General features: G+C 43.7%; 1 protein-coding gene across 2 annotated transcripts in view; it reads right to left on the bottom strand.

Moving 5' to 3' along the window:
• Nucleotides 1-24,830, bottom strand: part of LOC141146727 (aldehyde oxidase 1-like) — a 238,943-nt gene that overhangs the window by 162,556 nt on the left and 51,557 nt on the right. For both annotated transcript variants that reach the window (XM_073633237.1, XM_073633236.1), the window contains exon 3: nucleotides 18,586-18,678. In XM_073633237.1, coding sequence (XP_073489338.1) covers nucleotides 18,586-18,678 — 93 coding nt within the window. The remainder of the gene's footprint in view (nucleotides 1-18,585; nucleotides 18,679-24,830) is intronic.

Raw genomic sequence — 24,830 nt, 5'->3', positions numbered from 1 at the left:
TCCATTTTGGAACAAGGCTATAATATGAAAAAATGTGGAAAAAGCGAAGCGCTGTGAATACTTTCCAGATGCACTGTAGGTTTTGCAAAAGGGTCCTCCCTCGCAAGCTATTGCTCAGCAGTAGTAGCCAGTGATCCTCTCCTAATGGTCAGGGGTCTGCTGACAGTCACTGTCATTTGCCACATCCAGCAAGTGAAACACTGACCTCTAGTGCAGGCTCTCAGGATCCAGGTACCCTCACATGTAGCATTGCACAGGGTATAATGCCAGCAGTCGTCTCTGATCAGCACTCTTCTCCTGGCCAGCACAGCTTCCGATAGCTTCAACAAACTCTGGCCACATACCACTGTTCCCCCATTTACTATAACCTTGTGGTGCTCTCTCTCAGTTGCTCAGCACAGGAAATAGTTGAAGCAGCACATGGTCCCCACAGAGGCTTCCTCCCTGCCTTCTCCAGACTAATGGCACAACAGAGCTCCCTTTTCCAGCAGCCCAGTTCCTCGTCCCCTTGCTCTGTTGCATCAGCCAATCGCTTGATCCAGACCAAGCCAAGATGCTGCCTCCTGCATTAGAGACACTCCACAGATGAGCATTGCAATGTGATTCCCTAAAAGATGGCTACAATAATGAATATTCAGTTCAACCCTGTCCACACTGTAGAAGGATAATACAACAGCAACAAAGGAAGAAGTTCCTGCAGAGCCATTTCAATCTGGCACCAGAAATCCACAGCTCTTAGCAAAGTAAGTGTATCTCACTCCATTAACAGCCATTCCCTCAGTTTTTTTTTCATTTGTAGTCTTTTCATTAAGCTGGTTTCTAATCATTTCATCATGTAAGGGTGCTGCTAAATGTTCAGCTTGTTCAGAAACGTTTAGATACTCTCTCTCCCTGGCAGATTCTGTGAAAATGAACTCTGGCCATTAAAGTATTTGTGGCTGGTTTAAAATACTGTTCCACAGTAGTTAAAATACTGTCACAGGGTAGTTATTATAGGAGTAAGAAGGGAGTTAGAGCCATTTTAAGCTTAGATTGTGCAAGCCTGTATATCCATCTTAACAAATACACAACACAATAGGAGGTGTTTTTTGAGTTAAAAATATGTATTTTTTTAAACCAGAGTTTAGTGTCACTTTAAGTTCAGTTTGTGATACAAATAATCCATTGTCACCTCACCCATAGCCCATTGACCTTCTCAGGCAAACAACTGTTCAAAATGGACAGTTGGCAATAGTACCTCTGGATGGAGCCAACTGAAGCCTCCCTGGCGGTTTTCCGGAGTGTGGCTTGGGGTTAAATTTCAGCACCATTATCGGTAACCCCGTGCCACACTCAGGATTACATTTCAGGACCCTGGTGCAGTGTACTTACCTTGTCCCCAGGATCCAGTGATGTCCCCCCACTGTTTCTGCGGGCTCTGTCCTCTACCCCGATGTCCTGTGTGCCGGGCTCCGCACCGTGCGAGCGCTGCGACACACGGGGGCGGAGCCTGGCGGCAAATTAAAAAAAGTGAAAATTCAAAACACATACAGTACACTGTAATCTTACAGATTACATTACTGTATAAACTTATTTCACATCCCTTTTGTCCCCAGTGCTTTGACCAATGCTCTGCATGCAGTTTTATATGATATATACTGTTCTTTCTGCCTGGAAACTGGAGATTGTCCATAGCAACTAAAAAGTGTCCCTTTACGTCAAAAGTGGTTTTAGACCAGCTAAAAAACAGCAATAGTAAATTAGAACACTTGCAGAATTGAGCGATAGTGAATCGTGGGGAAATTTATTTTATTATTATTATATTATTATTTTTATAATTATTTATATCTATTTATTATATTATAATTTATGATTTTGTGTTTCAAACTTCATCATACCCAGGATACAGTATCTACTAGATTCTTGGTGGACAGATTTAAGTGTGTTATTGCTAAGAATTACAGGCCTACAATATAAAACGCAAAATTTCTATGCAAAACAATTGTATTGCTTTGAGACGCAAAAATCTGAAATAATCATACCGCTAGGGAGGTTAAGCCTAGGGATGAGCGTCATGTTCGAGTCGAAGCCACATTCGACTCAAACGTCGTCTGTTCGCCCGTACGCTGAATTGCGAACGATATGGGCCATTCGCGCCAAATTCGTGTGGCGCGTCACGGCCCATAATTCACTGCGGCGTCGCAGTGCATTGCTGGCTGATGATTGGCCAAGCATGCACTATGATCCGCATGCTTGGCCAATCACAGCGCTGTCTGTAGAGAGAGCTGTAATTGGCCAAAGCCAGGGTGGCTTTGGCCAATTATGGCTCAGGGTGTTTAGTACACGACCCACACTATATAAGGCCGCCTGCACGGCGGCCCTGTGTAGTGTGTGTTCCGGCGTTGAGAGACAGAGACAGAGAGACAGTGTCATTTGATTTAATTTAGATAGATTAGGCAGGACAGTCAGTGAGTTAGCTGCCCTTTCAGTGTATTGTGTATATATATATGCATCCCAGGTGTTGTGTATATATATATATATATATATATATAGATATACATACACTGTATTCAGTTTAGCTAGATCCGTTGCTGTTATTATCTTCCTACTGACAGGCAGGCTTGTGTTGTTACAGTATTTACAGCTACCTGAAGAAAATTGCTGGTGTTCTTCTGATCCTATTAGTACCACAGTCAGGCAGCTAGTCTATTTACAGTTAGTGTAGTGCGTCCTCCTCACAGTGTTCAGCTAAAGCTACAAGTTAGTGTAGTGCGACCTCTGCACAGTGTTCAGCTAAAGCTACAAGTTAGTGTGTCCTCCTCACAGTGTTCAGCTAAAGCTACAAGTTAGTGTAGTGCACAGTGTTCAGCTAAAGCTACAAGTTAGTGTAGTGCGTCCTCCTCACAGTGTTCAGCTAAAGCTACAAGTTAGTGTAGTGCGTCCTCCTTACAGTGTTCAGCTAAAGCTACAAATTAGTACAGTGTGTCCTCCTCATAGTATTCAGCTAAAGCTACAAGTTAGTGTAGTGCGTCCTCTGAACAGTGTTCAGCTAAAGCTACAAGTTAGTGTAGTGCGTCCTCCTCACAGTGTTCAGCTAAAGCTACAAGTTGCGCTTTATGACCCGTTCCATAAAACACAATTTTGCACAGGTCTCTGCTTTATGATCTATATTTTTTATATGTATTCTGCAATTTTTGAACCATTCTTGCTCGATATGCCCCTTTACTATCACTATTACATAGAAATGCTACACTATCGCCTATTCATATATGCTGTCTGTATGTTTAGAATCCTTAGTGATTATTTGCACAATATGTAACTCATATAATTTTGCACTGAGATAGTATTTGAGGATTCCTGGGATGTGGACTGTGTCACACGGAATTAGATCTAAAAAAGACATTAATTTTATGGACCGCCGCTATGCTTGCGTTCCATGTCTCAGACTGGTAAGCTCCCACTTCCTATCTCCTATGATACGCAAGCTGAGAGCGGCCTGTCGTCACTCCTTAGGATACATATCACGTGACCGGCATGTGACTACCAAGACGAATAGGAGTGACGCTCTGTTGATTGGAGAACAGAAGTGAGGCTTGGCTCCCGACCAGTTCTTTGGAGATGTGATTGGCCACAGAAACATCATGTGACTACCTGTCATCTGTGACGCCGCCGAACCCGGAAGTCAATCAGTGTAACAGCGCTAATCAGCTGTTACACTCCATTTGAATTAGAATATATAAAGCGCAGTTGTTTGGGGGGCTTATTCATACCCCAGCAGAAGCCTTTGGAGGCGAAACGCGTCGGGTTTCTATGACTACACCCCACCACTACTCACTGCGCTGTTTTTATACTACTTTTTATGCTTTTTTATAGTATTTTGTTATTTTGAGCCGAGTTTTTACTGCCCTCGCTTGTAACTTTTCGGAGTGTACTCCTTAATAAAGTGCTATAATGCTTTTTACAAATAAGGATTTACACTATGTGGAAGTTTTTTCTTTTCCTTGTTTACTCGTTCATGTGATGGGTCACTGAGGAAACGATCACTCGGTGACCGAAGCCGAATCCTGGAGGCTCCTGATCCCAATTTGGTATACCATCTGATGACTTCTGACGAGATTCTACACAAGATCTCCTTATAGATCGTCACCCCATACCGCTTGACGGTACAAGCTTGTTTGACTCACCGCCAAGGGCCTGTGAGTCAACCCTATCTGGTAAGGGCATCCTTTTGCTTTTCTTTCTCTATGTTGAGACCATCCACATGAGTGAAAAATCCACCTGTATTTAAGGATTCCTTTAAAACAGTCTTTAATCACTTCACATGAAGACGGCCTACGCCCAGATGACTGTGGAGTTAATTAGGAGTACCCCATCTACCTAATAACAGACTTTCAGTATCCATATATGTTTACCCTTCTTTAGGGACTTTGACGTCCTTTCTCTTGGCTTTTGCCCAGACGAACACTATTTTTGCTGAGCTACACACTCAGTATACTGTGACACTTTGTATAATTATTTTGTTGTATTGCTTTTTTTTGAATATGGTACCTTATGCACAATTGTTCCTCAATTAACCTATAGGTTGTTATTGATTATTCACTCTTTCACACACCCAAGCACTCATTGCTACTATATATTCTTTATTATGTTTTTTTTGGGATGTTTTACAAAACAATTACCACTCACTTAATAAGTATACACTTCAAGTTTTAACACTCCTCTATAGAGATCACTGTTATTTGACTATTAACATGTGTCCCACCATTCATTAGCGCCACACTTTATTATCACTTTTACATTTACAACGGTCAGATTGTTGTGTCGGCTGCTTCACTTTGTTTACCTTAGGAGCTGGTGCAATTTCTACACCTTTTTTGTCTACAAGTTAGTGTAGTGCGTCCTCCTCACAGTGTTCAGCTAAAGCTACAAGTTAGTGTAGTGCATCCTCCACACAGTGTTCAGCTAAAGCTACAAGTTAGTGTAGTGCAACCTCTGCACAGTGTTCAGCTAAAGCTACAAGTTAGTGTAGTGCATCCTCTGAACAGTGTTCAGCTAAAGCTACCTGTAGAAGGTTGGTGGTGTTTTCCTGATCCTATCACTACCGCAGGAAGCTACATTATTTTAAGGTTAGTGTAGTGCGTCCTCTGCACAGTGTTCAGCTAAAGCTACCTGTAGAAGGTTGGTGGTGTTTTCCTGATCCTATCACTACCGCATGCAGCTACATTATTTACACGTTAGTCTAGTGCGACCTCTGCAAAGTGTTCAGCTAAAGCTACCTGTAGAAGGTTGGTGGTGTTTTCCTGATCCTATCACTACCGCAGGCAGCTACATTATTTACACGTTAGTCTTGTGCGACCTCTGCACAGTGTTCAGCTAAAGCTATCTGTAGAAGGTTGGTGGTGTTTTCCTGATCCTATCACTACCGCAGGAAGCTACATTATTTTAACGTTAGTGTAGTGCGTCCTCTGCACAGTGTTCAGCTAAAGCTACCTGTAGAAGGTTGGTGGTGTTTTCCTGATCCTATCACTACCGCATGCAGCTACATTATTTTAACGTTAGTCTAGTGCGACCTCTGCACAGTGTTCAGCTAAAGCTACCTGTAGAAGGTTGGTGGTATTTTCCTGATCCTATCACTACCGCAGGCAGCTACATTATTTTAACGTTAGTGTAGTGCGTCCTCTGCACAGTGTTAAGCTAAAGCTATCTGTAGAAGGTTGGTGGTGTTTTCCTGATCCTATCACTACCGCAGGCAGCTACATTATTTTAACGTTAGTGTAGTGCGTCCTCTGCACAGTGTTAAGCTAAAGCTATCTGTAGAAGGTTGGTGGTGTTTTCCTGATCCTATCACTACTGCAGGCAGCTACATTACTTACACGTTAGTCTAGGGCGACCTCTGCAAAGTGTTCAGCTAAAGCTACCTGTAGAAGGTTGGTGGTGTTTTCCTGATCCTATCACTACCGCAGGCAGCTACATTATTTACACGTTAGTCTTGTGCGACCTCTGCACAGTATTCAGCTAAAGCTACCTGTAGAAGGTTGGTGGTGTTTTCCTGATCCTATCACTACCGCAGGCAGCTACATTACTTACACGTTAGTCTAGGGCGACCTCTGCAAAGTGTTCAGCTAAAGCTACCTGTAGAAGGTTGGTGGTGTTTTCCTGATTCCTATCACTACCGCAGGCAGCTACATTATTTACACGTTAGTCTTGTGCGACCTCTGCACAGTATTCAGCTAAAGCTACCTGTAGAAGGTTGGTGGTGTTTTCCTGATCCTATCACTACCGCAGGCAGCTACATTATTTTAACGTTAGTGTAGTGCGTCCTCTTCACAGTGTCCAGCTAAAGCTATCTGTAGAAGGTTGGTGGTGTTTTCCTGATCCTATCACTACCGCAGGAAGCTACATTATTTTAACGTTGGTGTAGTGCGTCCTCTGCACAGTGTTCAGCTAAAGCTACCTGTAGAAGGTTGGTGGTGTTTTCCTGATCCTATCACTACCGCAGGCAGCTACATTATTTTAACGTTAGTGTAGTGCGTCCTCTGCACAGTGTTCAGCTAAAGATATCTGTAGAAGGTTGGTGGTGTTTTCCTGATCCTATCACTACCCCAGGCAGCTACATTATTTTAACGTTAGTGTAGTGCGTCCTCTTCACAGTGTTCAGCTAAAGCTATCTGTAGAAGGTTGGTGGTGTTTTCCTGATCCTATCACTACCGCAGGCAGCTACATTATTTTAACGTTGGTGTAGTGCGTCCTCTGCACAGTGTTCAGCTAAAGCTACAAGTTAGTGTAGTGCGACCGATGAACACAGTGTGTCATACTACAGGCAGGCAGTTGATTTTGCTAGCTACAGTATCACTATATATATATATCACAGCTTAGTGCAGCTACATCTCACTGCAGGCCATTAGTATGTCTGGAAGGGCAACAAGGAGAGGCAGACAGTCACAAGCCAATAAAAGAGGGCAAGCAGGCTCTGTGTCTAGAGGCAACAGTGCTGGTCGTGGAGACGGTGCATTCTCATCAGCACGTGGCCGTGGGACACACTTGGCCTTTTTTTCGGCAGCTGGCCGTGTTGAGCCGCAACATGCGGAAGACTTGGTCGAGTGGATGACCAATCCGTCCTCATCCTCCTCATCCTCTCTCACCCATGCTCAGGATACTTTGTCTGGCAAAGCAGCTGCCAACGCTGCCTCTTCCCTTGGCTCAATGGCATCAGTGACTCCTTCCCTAGCCCCACCATGTCCTCCTGAGGAGTCCCTCGAACTGTTTGACCACAGTGTTGGGTACATGCTCCAGGAGGATGCCCAGCGTTTAGAAGGCTCTGATGATGATACTGAGCTAGATGAAGGCAGTAACGTGAGCAAGGACAGAGGGGGTGCCCAAGAAGGACAGCAATCTGGCAGTCATGCTCCCCCTGCTGCAGCATACTGCCAGGTTTGCTCCAGTGATGAGGAGGGAGGGGATGATGAGGTCACTGACTCAACGTGGGTGCCTAATAGGAGAGAGGAGGAGGAGGCACAATGAGGCAGGATGCCCTCCAGGGGCCAGCCTAAGGGCAGCACACTGACTGCATCACACCGCAAAGCTCCGCATGTGCAGGGCGCTGCTGTCTTTGCCCCTTATTCCAAAAGTTCTTTGGTGTGGGCCTTTTTTGAGACGAGTGCATCAGATCGCACTGCTGCTATTTGCAACATATGTCTCAAGCGTATCTCGCATGGCCAAAACATCTCCCGCTTGGGAACCACATGCTTGACCAGACATATGTTGACCTGCCATGCAGTTCATTGGCAAGCATATCTAAAAGACCCACACCAAGGAACAAAGAGGACCTCTCCTTGCTCCTCATCAGCTGAGATCTCCAACCTCACTATACTTTCAGTCCTCTCTGAGACCTGCACTGAGAGGAATGAAGGTGTAGAATTAGGTGTGTCATAGCCAAGTACTTGTGGGCAATCTGCTTTCGGTACACCGACGTCAGATTGTACCAGGCGAATTTCCCTGCCCCAGCTGCTGCACCGCCGAAAGAAGTTCGCTCCCAGCCATCCACATGCCCAGCGGTTGAATGCTAGCTTGGCAAAATTGCTAGCACTTCAACTGCTACCTTTTCAGTTGGTAGACTCTGCTCCCTTCTGTGAGTTTGTGGAATGTGCGGTTCCTCAGTGGCAGGTACCCAAACACCACTTTTTCTCATGGAAGGCGATTCTGGCTCTCTACCGGCATGTGGAAGGCAATGTCCATGCCTCGCTGGACAGGGCGGTGAGCAGTAAGGTGCATATTACCGCTGACTCATGGTCCAGCAGGCATGGACAGGGACGTTACCTAAGTTTCACCGCGCATTGGGTGATTCTGCTGGCAGCTGGGAAGGATGCAGGACAAGGTGCAGTAGTGTTGGAGGTTGTTCCGCCACCACGCCTCCAAAATGCCACTACTAATGATTCTGACACACCTCTCTCCTCCACCCCCTCCTCTTCTTCTTCCTCCATGGCCTCTTCCTGTGCTTTGTCCTCGGAACCAGCGGTGCTTCGTAGGCATTCAAGGGGCTACGCAAGTATGCAGGTCAAAAGATGCCATGCGGTGCTGGAGCTGGTGTGCTTGGGGGACAGGAGCCACACTGGGGCAGAGGTTCTGTCAGCTCTGCAGGGGCAGGTTCAGAGGTGGTTGACGCCATGCCAACTTAAGGCAGCAATGGTGGTTTGCGACAATGGCACCAACCTCCTCTCTGCCCTCCGAAAGGGACAACTGACCTATGTGCCCTGTTTGGCTCACGTCCTTAACTTGGTGGTGCAGTGGTTCTTGGGCAGGTACCCGCTTACAGGATGTCCTGAGGCAGGCCAAGAAAGTCTGTGTGCATTTTTGCCGGTCATATAATGCCAGTGCTCGGCTGGCAGACCTCCAAAAGGAATTTAACCTGCCCAAGAACCGCCTAATCTGTGACATGCCCACCAGGTGGAACTCAATGTTGGCCATGCTGCAGCGGCTGCACACGCAGCATAGGGCCATCAATGAGTACCTGTGTGACTATGGCACCAGGACAGGGTCAGGGGAGCTTGTTTTTTTTTCCCCACGCCAGTGGGCCATGAACAGGGATGCATGCACTGTCCTGTCACCATTTGAGGAGGCCACAAGGATGGCGAGCAGTGACAGTGCATGCATCAGTGACATTGTCCCCCTTGTCCACCTGTTGGAGCACACGCTGCGTGGAATAATGGACAGGGCACTTGAGGCAGAACAGAGGCAGGAAGAGGAAAACTTCCTTAGCTCTCAAGGCCCCCTTTATCCAGACAGTGTTCCTGCGTGCCCGCCGATCACACAGGAAGAGGACGAGAAGGAGGAGGATTGTGTCAGTATGGAGGTGGAGCCTGGCACTCAGCATCAGCAGCAGTCTTTAAGGGATCATTTACAGTCCCAAGAAACACATGGACTTGTACGTGGCTGGGAGGAGGTGGCTGCGGATCATGTCGTCCTTAGTGACCCAGAGGACTCCGGACCAAATGCCTCAGCAAACCTACGCTGCATGGCCTCCCTGATCCAGCAAAGCCTGCGGAAGGATCCTCGTATTCGTGGTATTAAGGGGAGGGATCAATACTGGCTGGCAACCCTCCTTGATCCACATTACAAGGATAAGGTTGCGGACCTTATCTTGCCGTCGCAGAGGGAGCAGAAGATGAAACATCTTCGGGAGGCCTTGCAGAAAGGTCTGCGCAACGCGTTCCCAGAGACTGGGAGGTTACAAACTCCTGTTTCTGGACAACGTGTTGCTGGGGCTTCGGTCAGTCAAAGAAGGAGCGGTGGAGAAGGCGGCCGTCTGACCGATGCGTTCAGACAATTTTTTAGTCCGCAGCCCCAAGGTATGATCGGTTCCAGCAACCATCGCAAGCGTCTGTTTTACATGGTGCAGGAATACCTAGGGGCAAGATCTGACTTGGACACCTTTCCCACTGAAAATCCTCTGGGTTACTGGGTCTTGAGGATGGATCACTGGCCAGAGCTTGCACAGTATGCAATTGAGCTACTGGCCTGTCCTGCAGCCAGCGTTCTTTCGGAACGCACATTCAGTGCTGCTGGAGGCTTTGTAATCGATTACAGGGTGCGTCTGTCCACCGACCGATCGACTGACTTTCATAAAAATGAATCAGTCTTGGATCACCACCAGCTACCAAGCACCTGATGCTGATGTAACCGAATACATTTTTTTGAAATGTCAGATCCCTTCAAAGACTGCCTATGCTGATGCTGAGTGACTATCCTGTTATACTGAGTAATTATCCTCTTCCTCATTAATGATCATGATGATAGCTTGTAAGAACATTTTTGGTTCTGGGCGCCGCCAGTCCGCCACCAGTGCCTAAGGCCCAATTTTTCAGCCCCTGTTTAACAGGGTCATGTAATTACAACTTTTCATGCAATTCTTTGCAGCAGGGCTAGTTCCTGCGCTCCAATTAGAGTATCTGTGAGGGGTTGCAGTGTTGTGGCACCAGCACCAGTGCCTAAGGCCCAATTTTTCACAGCAGGGCCCGTTTCTGCGCCCACCAAGAGTATCTGTGAGGACTTACACTGTTGTGGCACCAGCACCACCACCAATTTTTCTGCCCCTGTTCAACAGGGGCATGTAATTACAATTCTTGATCTAATATTTCACAGCAGGGCCCATTTCTGCGCCCACCAAGAGTATCTGTGAGGACTTACAGTGTTGTGGCACCAGCACCACCAAAGGCCCAATTTTTCTGCCCCTGTTCAACAGGGGCATGTAATTACAATTCTTGATCTAATATTTCACAGCAGGGCCTGTTTCTGCGCCCACCAAGAGTATCTGTGAGGACTTACAGTGTTGTGGCACCAGCACCACCACCACCACCAAAGGCCCAATTTTTCTGCCCCTGTTCAACAGGGGCATGTAATTACAATTCTTGTGGCCACCACAACACCTAAGGCCCAAATTTCTGCTGAGTATATAGGGCAGGCTCCTACTTTCAAACATCCAACTTACAAACGACTCCTACTTGCAAACGGAAGGAGACAACAAGAAGTGAGATGAAATCTACCCCTAGGAAGGGAAATTCTCTCCTGTAAGAGTTAATATGGGAAAAACTTTTCTCCTTTCCACTGATGCTTTATCATCAATCCTTGTTTCACAAAAAACCCCGAATTTTCAAAAAACATTTGTCATTGGGACAAAAAGTGAGGTGAAATCTTCTGAAGAGGAGCACACAGCAAAACAAATGTCACAGGGGTGATAACCCTTCCCTAGGTTTTCCAAAAAACTTAAAATAGATTTTTTGGCTGGAGCTAAACACGTTAAAAATGTACCAGTTCAAAATTACAAACAGATTCTACTTAACAACAAACCTACAGTCCCTGTCTTGTTTGCACCGCCCGTATACTGCTGTTCAGAGTATATAGGGCCTGGGGGCCCCACACCTTTCCTTTTTTAATTTGGGTGCGGGGTTCCCCTTAATATCCATACAAGACCCAAAGGGCCTGGTAATGGACTTGGGGGTACCCATGCCGTTTGTCTCACTGATTTTCATCCATATTGCCAGGACCCGACATTACATTAAAGTCGCAAGCAGTTTTAAATGACTTTTTTCCTTTAAAAATGACATTTTGTGCAGGGACTGTTCTAAGCACGGAAACATGCGCCACTTTACAGGCATACTATAGATACCCCCCAGGTACGATATTTAAAGGAATATTTCACTTTTTTTTTTTTTTACTTTAAGCATCATTAAAATCACTGCTCCCGAAAAAACGGCCGTTTTTAAAATTTTTTTTACATTGATACATGTCCCCTGGGGCAGGACCCGGGTCCCCAAACCCTTTTTAGGACAATACTATGCAAATTAGCCTTTAAAATGAGCACTTTTGATTTCGAACATTCGAGTCCCATAGACGTCAATGGGGTTCTAACGTTCGTGCGAATTTTCGGTCCGTTCGCAGGTTCTGGTGCGAACCGAACCGGGGGGTGTTCGGCTCATCCCTAGTTAAGCCAGGAAAACCCAAATGACAGTGTTACATCTATACAAACAGTATGTGCAACATCAGAATTTGCAGTGCGTACAGATGTATTTTACCTTAGTGCATTATTGTATACAACAGTTTAGCTATGAAACTGACTTGAATCTTCGCTGTTCATCCAGAGAAATCTGAAATGACTAAACCGTTGCTGCTGGTAATATTTTATATTTGACATGTGTCATTCTCTACTTTTTTAAATAGTAAGGGTTTATTGAACATTTCAGTACAAAACAAAGTACAGGGACGGTACAGGGAATTGAACTATACAACAGGAATGCTGTAGAAGATGTATATAAATCCCTATAGAAGACACAGAGTCAACCTGGGTATGAATAGATGGGGGAGATATTTAAATATCCTGAGTACTAAGACCCCTTTCACGCTGGGGCCGCGGCCGCATTAGTGTTAAAGCGCCGCTCGTTTTAGTGGTGCTTTAGTGCTGTTTAAGTGGCGTTTTTCAGCTGCTATCAGGGTGCTTTTAACCCCAAAGGAGGGTTTAAAAGTGCCCGTGTTGCGGCGCTTCCGAATCGCTTTTCAGGCGCTTTAGAAGCACTGTCCATTTATTTCAATGGGCAGGGCGTTTTGGGAGCGCTACATACATTGCTTCCAAACAGCCACAAAGATGCTGCTTGCAGGACTTTTCCTAATGTCCCGCAAGTGCACCATCCCAGTGTAAAAAGTCACACTGAAATGAATGGTAGGTGGTTTTCAGGTGCCATTTCTAGCTCTAAAACACCTGAAAACCGCCTCAGTGTGAAAGGCATAGCTCCCAACTGTCCCTGATTTTGGGGGACTGTCCCTGATTTGGAGCAATGTCCCTCTGTCCCTCATTCCTCCTCATTTGTCTCTCATTTTGGTCTGATCTATACAGATGTATATAAAATGCATTTTTTATCTATCAAAAAGTGTTTTCCAGCGCTAAACCTTTCATCTGATTTCTAAATTGCTGCATTTTTAAATTCCAAAAGCCAATATAAAGGAATAGTAGTGGTAAAAAAAGCACTTGTGGGTTTTACCAATCTTGTTTTTTTGTACAATTCTCCTTTAAGGGGGTGTGGCAAGGGGTGTGTCCTATGCCTGCATACTTTTGCTGATGGGTGTCCCTCATTCCCATCTCAAAAAGTCGGGAGGTATGGAAAGGGGTCTGGTGGGGAACAGAGAAGAAATGAGATACAAAGCATAGGGAAAATATGTAGGCAGATAGAACAGAGAGGGATAAGAGAGGGTAGAGAGGGTGTAGGGGTAGCCCCTTAGAGGGATATCCCCTGAGCTCAGTCCATGGGAAAATAGTCATCAATGTTACAAAAGACTTCTGAAGTGGCCATTGCTCACATAATCAATCCAAATACTCCAGGTACATACAATAATCTTACACTTGACAGCAGTTTTCATGTGTGCCTCCATTTTACATGTACCTAAAGGAAAAGCTTTTTTGATTTTGGATAGAGTAAGGGAGGGTTACAGTGGATATAAAAAGTCTACACACCCCTGTTAAAATGTCAGGCTTCTGTGATGTAAAAAAATGAGACATAAGAAGATAAATTATTTCAGAACTTTTTCCACCTTTAATGTGACCTAAAAATTGTAAAAGTCAGTTGAACAATAAACTAAAATCTTTTGGGGGGAGGGAGGTAAAAATAAAAAACTAAAATAATCTGGTTGCATAAGTGTGCACACCCTTAAACTAATACTTTGTTGAAGCACCTTTTTATTTTATAACAGCACTCAGTCTTTTTGGGTATGAGTCTATCAGCATGGCACTTCCTGACTTGGCAATATTTGCCCACTCTTCTTTGCAAAAACCCCTTCAAAATCTGACAGATTGCGAGGGCATCTCCTGTGTACAGCCCTCTTCAGATCACCCCACAGATTTTGAATCGGATTCAGGTCTGGGCTCTGACTGGGCCATTCCAAAACTTTAATCCTCTTCTGGGGAAGCCATTCCTTTGTTGATTTTGATGTATGATTTGGGCCGCTGTCATGCTGAAAGATGAAGTTCCTCTTCATGTTCAGCTTTCTAGCAGAAGCCTGAAGGTTTTGTGCCAATATTGACTGGTATTTGGAACTGTACATATTTCCCTCTACCTTGACTAAGGCCCCTGTTCCAGCTGAAGAAAAACAGCCCCAAAGCATGATGCTGCCACCACCATGCTTCACTGTGGGTATGGTGTTCTTTTGGTGATGTGCAGTGTTGTTTTTTTCCAAAATATCTTTTGGAAATATAGCCAAAAAGTTCAACCTTGGTTTCATCAGACCATAACACATTTTCCCACATGCTTTTGGGAGACGTCATGTGTTTTTGCAAAATTTAGCTAGGCTTGGATGTTTTTCTTTGTAAGAAAATGCTTCCATCTTGCCACTCTACCCTTTAGCCCAGACATATGGAGAATACGGGAGATTGTTGTCACATGTAGCACACAGCCAGTGCTTGCCAGATATTCCTGCAGCTCCTTTAATGTTGCCGTAGGCCTCTTGACAGCCTCCCTGACCAGTTTTCTTCTTATCTTTTCATCAATTTTTGAGGGACGTCCAGTTCTTGGTAATGTCACTGTTGTGCTATATTTTCTCAACTTGATGATGACTGTCTTCACTGTGTTCCATGGTATATCTAATGCCTTGGAAATTCTTTTGCACCCTTCTCCTGACTGATACCTTTTAAAAATGAGATCCCTCTGATGCTTTGGAAGCTCTCTGCAGACCATGGCTTTTGCTGTAGGATGCAGCTAAGGAAAGGTCAAGAAAGACCTACTAGAACAGCTGAACGTTATTTGGGGGTTAATCCAAGGCACTTTAAATGATGGCAGGTGAGTACTGACTACTATTTAACATGAGTTTGAATATGATTGCCTAATTATGAACACAGCTACATCCCCAGTTATAAGAGGCTGTGCACACTTATGCAACCACATTATTTTATTATTACTCCCCCCCCTCTAAAACATTTTAGTTTGTTTTTCAATTGAGTTGTACAATATATAGATCACATTAAAGGTGGAAAAAGTTCTGAAATGATTTATCTTTGTCTCATTTTTTTACATCATAGAAACCTGACATTTGAACAGGAGTGTGTGGACTTTTTATATCCACTGTATAACCCCTGTTAGTTTTCTTTTGCCATCTAGGTCTCATGGAGGATTTTTCATTTTACTTCCTGTCCCATAGTCAAAACAGGTACCTTTTGTACCTCCTACACCTCTAGTCCCCCTACCCTGAATTAATAATCAGTGGGATAAGGTAATAAGGGATCCCTATAGATAAGATAGTAATAAGGGGGGGGGAATGTAGTAGATTACCTGGGGGTAGAGAGATAGAGGGATGCATGTTAAGGTATTTTTGGGTAAAGGTTTGGGCTACCCATTAGGTCAGGTCCGATATAAGGGACTTAAGATCCTGCAGTATAGCAGGAAGACGAAGTGACTGATGGGTGAGGGTGCCCCCCACACTCGGATTTATCTCCCGATTAGTATGTATTCCTTGGGGTGGAATACTGAGGTGAGGGTGGAATACTGAGGTGAGGGTGGGGTGGGTGGGGGGCGGGAGAGGGGAGGGTTTCATGATTTCCCTTTTTTTTTTTTGTTTTTTTTCCCTCTCCTTCCTCCCAGGGGCGTCGGCAGAGAGCAAAGAAAGACAGCGGATACCAGAGGAATAGAGTAGGTAGTATGTCTATGTCTAAGTAATGGCAGGCCCAATAAAAGTGATATTGTATAATATAAGAGGTTTATGTTCACCCCAGAAAAGGGGTCGCCTATGGCAGGAGCTGCGCCATCATAGGGTGGACGTGGCTTTCCTGCGAGAGACGCATTTTGTAAAGGGGTCAGTTCCAAATATGCCATTACATCTGTTTAATCAGTGGTACCATGCACCATCCCCCATTTCAAGGGCAAGGGGGGTGACAATGGCCTTTGGAAGGACATGCCCGATGGTTTTAATAGCCTCACAAATGGACCAGAAGGCCGTTTTCTTTTTGTAAAGGGAAGACTGCATGGCTATTGTTATACATTTGCCTCAATGTACGCGCCAAATACAGGAACGGTCAATTTTCTTGTAAGAACTCTGAAGCTTTTGGAGAAGTTCAAAGAGGGATTTTTGATCCTGGGAGGGGATTTTAATCTTACCTTAGACCCAGGTAAAGATACGTCAACGGGTAAAATCCCTATATCTTTTAAAGCTTTAAAACATCTAAAACAACTTTTGCGCTCCTTGCATCTGGTGGATGGATGGCGTGCGACACATAATGGGAGTAAGGACTATAGCTATTATTTTAAAGTACATGGCACCTATTCTTGTCTGGACCTTTTCCTAGTGGACCAGTTTTACCTGGAAAGGACTCGCTCATTCACTATAGAATCCATAACAATTTCAGACCATGCTCCTATAACTGTGACCTTTTTACCAGTTTCTGCAGGTCAACTAGAAAGGACTTGGCAGCTAAATGAATCATTGCTGGATGATAACAGAGTAGTGGAGGCATTGTCTCTTAAGATTAAAACATATTTTGAAATGAATGTGCCGGAGAAGGATCTGAGCAGGCTGTGTGGGAAGCCTATAAATCAGTGATTAGGGGTGAACTGATAGCGCATGGGTCAGGGATCAAAAAAGAAAAACAAAAAGAGATAGTAGGTCTGCTGGAAGAGATTAATGAGTTGGAAATTAAACATAAAAGACACCTAGATCCAGCAGATGTTCAGCAATTGGAGACCTTGCGGTGCAAGTTGGTGCAGTGTATGATCAGAAAACTAAAATAAGTATAGATTTTTTTGCTCATCAGTCCTACGAACAAGGAAATAAAAGTGGTCGGTTATTAGCCAGACAGCAGTCCACAATAAAAAGATAATGGAAACTCAGGCCATAGCGGCAGAGTTCCATAAATTTTATGAGGTTCTATACAACATTCAAAAAAAAAATTTTTTTTTAACACAATTTATAAAGTAAAAAAATAAATAAAATAAATAAAAAAAAAATAAATTTTTAAAGTGCCCCTGTCCCCACGAGCTCGCGCAGCGAAGAAAACGCATACGGAAGTCGCGCCCGCATATGTAAACGGTGTACAAATCACACATGTGAGGTATCGCCGCGATTGTCAGAGCGAGAGCAATAATTCTAGCCCTAGACCTCCTCTGTAACTCAAACCTGGTAACCGTAAAAAAAATTTAAAGCGTCGCCTATGGAAATTCATAGGTACCGTAGTTTGTCGCTATTCCACGAGTGCGTGCAATTATAAAGGGTGACAGGTTTGGTATCTATTTACTCGGCGTAACATCATCTTTCACATTATACAAAAAAATTGGGGTAACTTTACTGTTTGGATTTTTTTAAATTCATGAAAGTGTCCCTTTTCCAAAAATTTGCGTTTAAAACACCGCTGCACAAATACCGTGTGATAAAAAATATTGCAACAATCGCCATTTTATTCTCTAGATTCTCTGCTAAAAAAATATATATAATGTTTGGGAACTCTAAGTAATTTTCTAGCAAAAAATACGGATTTTAACTTGTAAATACCAAATTTCAAAAATAGGCTTAGTCATGAAAGGGTTAATATAAGGTATTTGGAGGAGGTAGGAGGGGTGGAGGGAGGGGGGAGAAGGGAGAGTTTTCCCTTTTTTTGGGGGGGGGGGCGGGGGAATTTAGGAAATGGATAAAGATGTGTTGACCCTTTGTGATAAATATAAATATGTTATGAAGGTGGTTTTAATGGATATGTCAAATTTAATAAAAATGTAATAATTGATGGGCACAGGTGGCAGCATTTGATGGGCACAAATGGCAGCATATGATGGGCACAAGTGGCAGCATATGATGGGCACAAGTGGCTGCATATGATGGGCACAATGGCTGCGTTTGATGGGCACAATGGATGCATTTGATGGGCACAATGGATGCGTTTGATGGTCAAACGTGGCTGCGTTTGATGGGCACAGTGAGGCTGCAATTGATTGGGGGGTTCAGTATTTTTCAGTTTGTTTGCGCCCCCCCCCAAAATTTTGAGCACCAGCTGCCACTGGTACCAGGATTACCAGAGTTAGTGTCTCATTGGAAGATTCCCCATCTATTACTGTTCTAATATCACCCCAAAATGTGGGATTTTATTTTACTTTCAATTTAGATGATAACAGGACAAATAGAGAGGGTAAATCTCCCTAATGGAGACTGACAGGTGTTCTAATACCTCTCCACTCTATCCCAAATTTAAAAGGTTTTCCCTTGAGTTACACTTTCACGTAAAATTCCAGTCAAATCCTAACTATTCTTCAGTGAAGAGGACAGCTTCACTGCCTGGGCCATGGCGTCACCGTCCGTTAGGCTTACTGTGGGTCATCAGTTGTTAGCTGTCCCTCCTGTAACCTGAAGCCGGCACAGGGAACCGATCATGTGACTTGACCAGAGTGCCCTCAGCACTGGTAAGTATAGACATCTTTCTCTTACAGGGTAGTTAGAATAGATAGGTTTAGAATGGAGGTGGAAGTAGGTTTAAGTATAGTTAGGATTTGACTGGAATTCTACAAAACATGATAATAAATATACCTAAGTATGTTTTGTGTACAGTCCAGCTACTTCAGGAAAGAACTGTCACTATTCAGTTATGACACTTACCTTTCTCAGCAAAATTTACAATACTGAGCTCTGGGACTCTGGCTGGGGAGATGATAATTGGGTAAAATGATCCAGTTAGATTGACGGGGGGTCCTGTAAAAAGATGATGCACCAGTAAAATGATCATGTCAACACAGAACTGGCCTATGAATATGTACATATAAACACCAAGGAACTTATCAACCTCTTCTTTTAAAAATCTGTCAGTTTCAGCTCAGCTTTATGTAGTTTCTGTAGTTTACTATATACTGTAACACAACACATCTTTCACCTGATCTGAACTGGTATACATGTGTCTCCATAGACACATAAGTGCCATAGGTGTGTGCAGCCTATTGCATTAGGGTGTGCACCCCAAAGCTCAAACATGCATGCCTTTCTCTGCAGCCTCAGCTGCACTGAGCAGTGAATGGCTAGTGCTCTGTGCTGAGCAGCTTCTTGTTCATTCACAAACTGAAGCATAGCAAACCGTGAGTGAGTGTGTTCACTGTGCTCATTTAGAAAAAGGAAGAGACCAGTAAATTACATATTTACTAGCCCCTTCCCCTGCTTTCCATCCTGAAATATCCCCTGCAGCAACCGGAGGGAGAGGAGAGGAGGGAAGCCAGCAGCACTGTGGGGCAGGGGGGACAACACGGGGGGGGGGGCTGGGCAGTAGGGGGAATCGGTACCACACATAGTGATTAGGGTGTACCCAGACACACCTGGCACACCCCCTGCACACACCTATGGTAAGCACATTATTGTATGACAGTTTATTCATGTCTGCACCACTGCACAGCTGTTCTACTATAGATGCTGGCTGCTAGACTTCTAAACACATATGAAATGTCTGGCAACAATTCCTTTATTTTATTCATAACTCCAACTTCTGGAGATAAGTAACGCTGCCCTGATGTGCTTTGGATAGTGAAAAAATTTACCTTTACCACACACTGCAGAAGGGAGCATAGGAACCATCATTCCAGTCTACTGGAGGGACGAACAACACTTTGTGCATTGCAATCATTTGAGTGAAGCATATGAAAACCTTATTACATAAACCATTATATTACTCTAGTATGGTGCCCATAATCCAGCATATCTACGTACAAACAGAACTCTGAAAGATCTGCCCGCTTTCAATCTTAAGGCGATATCAAACCCAAAAACAAAAAATTATGATCCAGCTAGTTACTATTACTATTTACTATTATTCAAGGTCCTTAAACAGACCAAGCTGTCAAGCAAATGCAAGAGAGTGTTAAAGCAAACCAAGTAAAATAAAGCTAAAGTATAAAAAGCTTTTCAGTGCTTCAAAGGTCCAAAGCCCACAAGGTCCTTCACGGGTGCCAGCATCTTCTTTGGCCATCTTGATGGCGGTCATCCCAGCATACAGGCACTGTGCTGGAACGTAAACTAAGCTGAACATGCACAGCTTTGTGTACATTTCTAACCACTTGCTGACCGCCCTATAGCAGTTTTACTGCTACAGGGCAGCAGCTGTGCACAGGATCACATATATACAGTATCTCACAAAAGTGAGTACACCTCTCATACTTTTGTAAATAATTCATTATATCTTTTCATGTGACAACACTGAAGAAATGACACTTTGCTACAATGTAAAGTAGTGAGTGTACAGCTTATATAACAGAGTAAATTTGCTGTCCTCTTAAAATAACTCAACCCACATCCATTAATGTCCAAACCACTGGCAACAAAAGTGATTACACCCCTAAATAAAAATGTTCAAATTGGGCCCAATTAGCCCCCCCCCCAGGTGTCATGTGACCGGTTAGTGTTACAAGGTCTCAGGTGTGAATGGGGAGCAGGTGTGTTAAATTTGGTGTTATCACTCTCACTCTCTCATACTGGTCACTGGAAGTTCAACATGGCACTTCATGGTAAAGAACTCTCTGAGGATCTGAAAAACGAATTGTTGCTCTACATAAAGATGGCCTAGGCTATAAGAAGATTGCCAAGACTCTGAAACCGAGCTGCAGCACGGTAGCCAAGACCATACAACAGTTTAATAGGACAGGTTCCACTCAGAACAGACCTCGCCATGGTCAACCAAAGAAGTTGAGTACACGTGCCCAGCATCATATCCAGAGGTTGTCTTTGGGAAATAGACGTATGAGTGCTGCCAGCATTTTTGCAGAGGTTGAAGGAGTGGGGGGGTCAGCCTGTCAGTGCTCAGACCATACACTGCATGCTGCATCAAATTGGTCTGCGTGGCTGTTGTCCCAGAAGGAAGCCTCTTCTAAAGATGATGCACAAGAAAGCCCGCAAACAGTTTGCTGAAGACAAGCAGACTAAGGACATGGATTACTGGAACCATGTCCTGTGGTCTGATGAGACCAAGATAAACTTACTTGGTTCAGATGGTGTCAAGAGTGTGTGGTGGCAACCAGGTGAGGAGTACAAAGACAAGTGTGTCTTGCCTACAATGAAGCATGGTGGTGGGAGTGTCATGGTCTGGGGCTGCCGGCACTGGGGAGCTACAGTTCATTGAGGGAACCATGAATGCCAACATGTACTGTGACATACTGAAGCAGAGCATGATCCCCTCCCTTCGGAGACTGGGCTGCAGGGCAGTATTTCAACATGATAACGACCCCAATCACACCTCCAAGACGACCACTGCCTTGCTAAAGAAGCTGAGGGTAAAGGTGATGGACTGGCCAAGCATGTCTCCAGACCTAAACCCTATTGAGCATCTGTGGGGCATACTCAAACAGAAGGTGGAGGAGCGCAAGGTCTCTAACATCCACCAGCTCCGTGATGTCGTCATGGAGGAGTGGTAGAGGACTCCAGTGGCAACCTGTGAAGCTCTGGTGAACTCCATGCCCAAGAGGGTTAAGGCAGTGCTGAAAAATAATGGTGACCACACAAAATATTGACACTTTGGGCCCAATTTGGACATTTTCACTTAGTGGTGTACTCACTTTTGTTGCCAGCGGTTTAGACATTAATGGATGTGTATTGAGTTATTTTCAGGGGACAGCAAATTTACACTGTTATACAAGCTGTACACTCACTACTTTACATTGTAGCAAAGTGTCATTTCTTCAGTGTTGTCACATGAAAAGATAGCTTAAAATATTTACAAAAATTTGAGGGGTCTACTCACTTTTGTGAGATACTGTATACGTGATCCTGCACGTTCGGGTAGCAGGAGCAAAATGTGCGCCGTCGCCAGTTTGCTACCACTGTGATTATACACAGCAGGATCCCATCAGCAGGTACCGCTGACTTGATGTCCACCGGCACCCACCGATCATCCTGCAGACAGACAGAACAGCAGTCTACCTATGTAAACAAGGCAGATCACCATTCTGACAGGTGGGAAGGCATCGATTCTATGTCACTGCAAAGCAGGGACAAGGATCCATGTCTTCCCCTAGTAAAAATACTTTCCACACTGTAGAAAACACAGGCTAGGCATACAGTTAACCCTTTGACCACCCCTGATGTTAACCCCTTTCCAGCCAGTGTCATTAGTACAGTGACTACATATTTTTTAGCACTGATCATTGTATTAGTGTCACTGGTCCCCAAAAAGTTTAAAAAATGTCAGTGTCTGACTGTCTCCTGCAATATCGCAGTCCTGCTATAAGTCGCTGACTGCCGCCATTACTTGTAAAAAAAAACCAAGTAAATAAAAATGAATAAAAATATCCCATATTTGTCGACGCTATAACTTTTGCGCAAACCAATCAATATACGCTTATTGGGATTTTTTTACTAAAAATATGTAGCAGGATACATATTGGCCTAAATTGATGAAGAAATTAGATTTTTTTCACTTTTTTTTCTGGATATGTTTTATAGCAGAAAGTAAAAAATATTGTTTTTTTTTTTTTTTTTTTTAAATTGTCAGTCTTTTTTTGTTTATAGTGCAAAAAATAAAAAATTCAAAGGTGATCAAATACCACCAAAATAAAGCTCTATTTGTGGGAAAAATAGGTCATAAATTTTATTTAGGTACAGTGTCACACGACCGCGCAATTGTCGGTTAGAGTAACACTGTGTCGTATCACAAAAAATGGCCTGTTCATGAAGGGGGTAAATCCTCCGGAGGTCAAGTGGTTAGGAAATCTGCAAGCAGGCAGCTATGTTTTTATAATGAAAAAGAGAGAGGGAGCTCTGGCCTAGTGCATTATCCAACAAATTTATAAAAAATATCTGATAAAACCAAACAGATGTCTACTCACTAACATAGACTTGTAAACGGGCTCATCAAGCCACATGGGTGGCTAGTCTCTCTCAAATTGCTTGGACTTTACAAGTCTATGTTTGTGAGTAGACATCTTTTTGGTTTTGGTGATAGATAGAGGGCTCTGGTATAGTGATAATGACAATAGTGGGAAAAAAAAAAAACTAATAGTGCATAAGGTGTAATTTAGAAAAATATGTATAATGAACACCACTAAATTACGCCTTATGCACTATTTTTTTTTTTTTCCACTATTGTCATTATCTCTAGTCAATATACCAGCGCCCTCTATTTATCACCAACCACAATTGATCATTTTGTTCAATCAGGGGAGAAGCTTAATTTTTTTAGTTTTTTTACTATTAAATTTTGTTTTTTTGGCGTGGAGGTTTTTATTATTACATCTTTTTGCTTTTATCAGATATTTTTAATAAATTTGTTGGTTATAACATGGATAATAACTAGAAATAAAGTGATAGGTGTTTGATGTGATATATGTAAAGAGACAGCACAAGCCATTACTTTACAGAAGCCATGTTTACTGAATGAACCAGCAGGAACAGAAAACGCCACACAGGAAGAAGTACAACAGAGATGCACCATAGAGTTGCATTTAAAGAAACATATCATCCATAACATCTCCCCCTTTTAGTGTTAATAAACGAACATTGTGAAAAGAAACACAGCAATAAGACATTCTATAGGTTAAGTCTCACTAGTGGTTTTGAACATCTACCACTACGGGTGAAAAATGGCCCTTGTGCAAGGATTCCTTTAGCCCTCTCTGAAGTTACTGGGCTCCTCTCATCACGTACTGGCATGCTCTGCGCTTGATAGCTGTCGGGTATACTTGCTTGCCCAGAACTGTCATTGCCATTGGTATGAGGCATTGCATTGGTATGAGGCATTGCCTCTGTACATGCCTCACTGTCAATGTGTGAGTATGTCCTTGTGATACTGGGTGAGTCTGATCTATCAATGGGATACTGAGATTCAGACTGCTCTGCCACTCTTAAATCCACTCAATTGCGGCAATAGAGAGTTTCTTCAACGTCCACAAGATAGGAGCGTGGTGCAACCTTTTGCAGACAAGTACCTATTCTCCAACGGCCTGTTCGATCTCCAGTTAATGGTTTCATACGGATTTGTTCCCCAATATTCAATTCTGGCAAATCTCTGGCCGATGTGTCATATCGTGCCTTTGACACTTGTCTCTTAATCCTTAACTTTTCTGTAACACCTTGTATGACAGAGGGTTCAAGCAGCCTATTTGCTACTCGTAAGGAGGTCTTTAATCTCCTTGACATCAGTCTTTGTGCCGGACTACTATGCATGCCTTCAGTCGGAGTGGTTTTCCAATGTAAAATGTCCTTCCATGGGTCTTTACCATCACTTTGTGCTTTCTTGCATACATTTTTAACAATCTTTGCAGCTGATTCAGCTTTGCCATTAGCCTGTGGATGACGTGGTGAGGAAGTAACATGCTCAAACTCCCATTCAGTGGCAAATTTTCTGAATTGTAGGCTTGCAAACTGAGGGCCATTGTCGGAGATCATTGTATCTGGTTGGCCATGACGTGCAAACTGAGCCTTGCACCTCTTGTAGCTTCAGTGGATAAGTCGGGAAAAAGGTCTATTTCCCAGAAGACTGAATAATGATCGACTTGCCTGTGTAGTTGAATAAGTCCATACTGATAATCTGCCACGGACGTGTAGGTATCTCATGTGACATGGTTTCTTTCTTGTAAATGGGCATATTCATTGCAGGTGGGACAATTACTGACAAAGTCTTTGATTTCACCATGCATATTGGGCCAGTAAAGAGTATCACAAGTTTGTCTGTAGCATGCTTCACCACCAATATGGCTGGAGTATATGCGTAATAACATCTCTGCTCTCAGTGACTTTGGCACAATGACCCTTGGACCTGTGTACAAGATACCATTTTGTATGCTGATCTCATCTCTAAAGGACCAATATTCCCTTACAATTCCAGGTACTGCCTCTTTTTCATCTGGCCACCCACTTAAAACAATAGACTTCAA

The sequence above is a fragment of the Aquarana catesbeiana genome, linkage group LG06, assembly GCF_042186555.1.
Source record: "Aquarana catesbeiana isolate 2022-GZ linkage group LG06, ASM4218655v1, whole genome shotgun sequence".
NCBI lineage: Eukaryota > Metazoa > Chordata > Amphibia > Anura > Ranidae > Aquarana > Aquarana catesbeiana.
The sequence above is the reverse complement of the archived record's forward strand: the minus strand, read 5'-3'. Positions and strand labels throughout refer to the sequence as shown.